Here is a 3,348-nt window from a genome sequence, read left to right on the forward strand (position 1 = left end):
CGTCTGTCAAGCACTCCGCATGATCAGAGCGCGCGGGAGTTTTTACTTAACGTCCACGAGGACCCACTGATGACGAGGAGGAGCTGCGGTCACCTGAGCACGAGGCTGAAGAGGTTGCAGGAAAGCACGACGGGACGGACACGATGTCGTCACTCTGACGACGTCATCCACAGATTAAAGAGCATTCGAGTGGTTCTTCTGACTTCACGAGGCGCCGCTGGGCGAGAGGCGCTGGGGCCAGGTCACGTGCTCCGGGGGATACCTGCTGAGGCCCCCCGACGGCTTCCGGTTACCTGAAGGGAACAACCCAACATATATTTAATAATCTAATAATTAATATCCAAATCCCCGCCACTCGTTAATTTAGGAAACATTAATCCTGAACTGCAATATGAAGCCTTCTGATAAAACCGTTCAATAATGTTTAGTGTTACAGACCTAAGACTTTAAGACCGTTTTTCGGATTGGGCCAATCTGTCCTAAAAAGCTAACAGTTAATGTAAATGAATAAAAAAAATAAAAACATTTGATTTTTTTAATTAATTAAATGACCAAATCTAATGATAGAACGATACTATAATTATTTTTATGAATTAAATAATAAAAAAAAATAAATATAGGCCAGTCTTTAAGATGACCAAAACAATTAAAAAGTTGTCATATAATGTCCGAACCGAAATGTTATGAATCAAATCATTTCATTGAGTGGAGGCCTCCGGTCCTCACCGGGTCTCTGCTCCAGGGGCCCTGCGGAACGGAAGCCTCCACAGGGCGGGGAGGCCGTGGTTTGCGGGTGGCTGAAGCCGGGGCTCTGGGCCTGCCAGCCCGCCCCAGCAGGGCTCATGCACCCTGACCAGAGCCCGTACTGGCCGTACTGGCCGTACTGGCCGGGCGGGGAGTGGGCGCAGGTCGACACGTACCCGGACAGGCTCGACGAGCACTGAGGTGTAAACGTTTATCCGTCAGAGTATATCGCATACGCACGCGCGCGCGCGCGCACACACACACACACACACACACACACACACACACACACACACACACACACACACACACACACACACACGCACACCTCTATTACGTCATCGGGAGTACCTGAGAGTATTTGAAGTCTGCTTCTGACGCGGTCTTGTCCACGTGGACAGCGCGCGCGGAGGGGAACACACCGCCCCTGCCCGCCCACTCCTCCATTATTGGTGCGTATCCGTCCGGTCCGGATAAAGCTGGGAGAATATTTAGATTTAATGTGCAGAATTGAATGAGGCTATCCGTCTTATCCAGATCAATAAGGTCCGTATAGCCAAGATCTATATTATTCTCTATATTATTATTGTTAATTTAGTTTTACGCGCTGAATTCAAGGTTTTTTAATTCACGTATGGAGAATAACCCGAGATTAATTTAAATAAATAAAACAGTTTAGTTGTCTCTCCTCTATTGAACCACGTGTTGGATTTAAATGTAAAATGTTCTCATTTATACTTGGACTATCTGGTGGAACATCCCAGCTGCCTTGCTCATTGGTACCAGGTCACTGAGGAGCCGTGTGTCTTTGCCTTCCGTTCAATTCTCTTTTTAAAAGCCTCACATGGTTATCGGTATGTTGCGTAAAGGCTGCGTAACGGCGCAGACGTCAACGCTGATGTGTGCGCTCGAGACCGACCACAGGGAGGTTGTCACGTGCTGCGCCCACCTGAAGGGTCCATGAAGGAGCGAATCCCGAGGATGTTGCTGACGGTGTGCACCGACGGCCAGGCCCGCGATAGCCCCACGTGCGTCGCGGAGACCCCTCCGACCTTGCTCCCAGGCGAGGGCCCCAGGGCCCCCGGGTAGGAGTAGGCGTGCACGGGGCTGCAGGCCAGCGGGCCTGGGTGGGTCTTGGTGTGGTGGTTCTCGTACTGGTTCGACTGGGAGAGGTTCCCGATCTTGTTCCGTAAGATCCGGCTGATGGAACTCACGGATGGGACGTTGTATTTGTCACAGACCGCGTCCGCGAGGAGCCGGTCCCGAATCTCCCACGCGAATATCCCCGGGTCTCCCTGTTTGTAATCACGGATGTTCTTCACCACGTGCGGCGTGGTCACGCGTGGCTTGCTGCCGCCGATGGCGCCGGGAAGGACCGAGCCGGTCTCGTGGTACCGCGCGAGGATCTTGCTCACGCAGCCGTGGGACACGCGCAGCTGGCGGCTGATGTCGCACGGGCGGACCCCCAGCTGGGCCAGCTCCACGATGCGGAGCCGGAGCCCGTGTGGCAGCGGGCGGCCGTTGACGAAGACCCCGCCGAGCTTGTTGACCTCCCCGTAGGACTGGTCTGGAGGGACGGGGGGCGAACGGGAGGGTGGAGGTTAGGGAAAAGGAATCAAACATAAAGTGGAGGTTATGGTAAAGGAATTAAACATAAAGTGGAGGTTATGGGTACAGGAATCAAACACTATCAGAAACACAACAGCCCACTTCCAGGTGGGTTTTATATCCGATTTCTTTGGATGAATAAAAAAAAAAGGATTATCACCAATAGATTGTTAATATTTAAAGGTCTCATATTAATGAATAATTTATTTTTCCTGAATTACAATAATTGTAACATCACTTCGAAGTGTAGGCTATCAACTCTACGCTATGCGTTGATCATCCAAGGTTAGTATGAACACGTCAGCGTCACACTACGTTGAGGCTGGATCGCCAAATATTGCTACTCGTACAGACAGACAGAGATATACAAAGACGTACGGCTTCTGGAACAGTTCAAGTGATCCTACCCATGGCCCGCGGCTCCTGTCAGCGACGGCAGAAAACCATTTCCTCAGGCATCAATAGAGTCCCGCTGTGAGCCGTCCCTCCAACGTCTCCATGTGCGTAAAACGAGCTTTACGAAGTGGGCTGGAGCGCGCTCTCCGCCGTACTTGTGCTCCGCCGCTCTGGGGTCGTCCCTGCTGCCCCTCCTCTCGCTCCGTGATGCTCCTCCGGAGCCTCTCCTCCGTGGACCGGGACGGCCGTCGGTCACCGATGCGCGACAGGACGTCGTGCAGTTCCGGGTTCCAAATGGACCTCGGCGCGTGGTGGTTATTATTTAACCCCTCCCCCCTCCTCCCTCCCTCTCATGCTCATACCTGATGTTATTATTTACCCCTCCCCCCTCGTACCTGTTGTTATTATTCCCCCCCCCCCCCCACCCGTTGTTAATATTGAATCCCTCCCCCCCTCCACAATCAAAATAATAATTAAAAAGTAAAAAAGTATGATAAAATAAATATTTTAAAGTAGGCTATATAAACATACGTCTATCAAACGTTCTCTATTTTTGCGAAGGTTCGTGTTTAACTTTATAATATAACTTCAGGTAAAACG

The 3,348-nt window shown here is 51.1% G+C and overlaps 1 protein-coding gene across 1 annotated transcript; it reads right to left on the reverse strand.

Annotated features, from left to right (window-relative positions):
- Positions 1 to 204: 204 nt before the first annotated feature.
- Positions 205 to 2,763, reverse strand: pax1b (paired box 1b; the record flags this gene model as incomplete). Its single annotated transcript, XM_079754166.1, has 5 exons — positions 205 to 293; positions 727 to 940; positions 1,096 to 1,223; positions 1,694 to 2,311; positions 2,760 to 2,763. The coding sequence occupies 5 exons, from the start codon at positions 2,761 to 2,763 to the stop codon at positions 205 to 207; spliced, it is 1,053 nt and encodes a 350-aa protein (XP_079610292.1).
- Positions 2,764 to 3,348: the final 585 nt, after the last annotated feature.

Source organism: Pollachius pollachius (assembly GCF_949987615.1).
Source record: "Pollachius pollachius genome assembly, chromosome: 16".
Taxonomy (NCBI): Eukaryota; Metazoa; Chordata; class Actinopteri; order Gadiformes; family Gadidae; genus Pollachius; species Pollachius pollachius.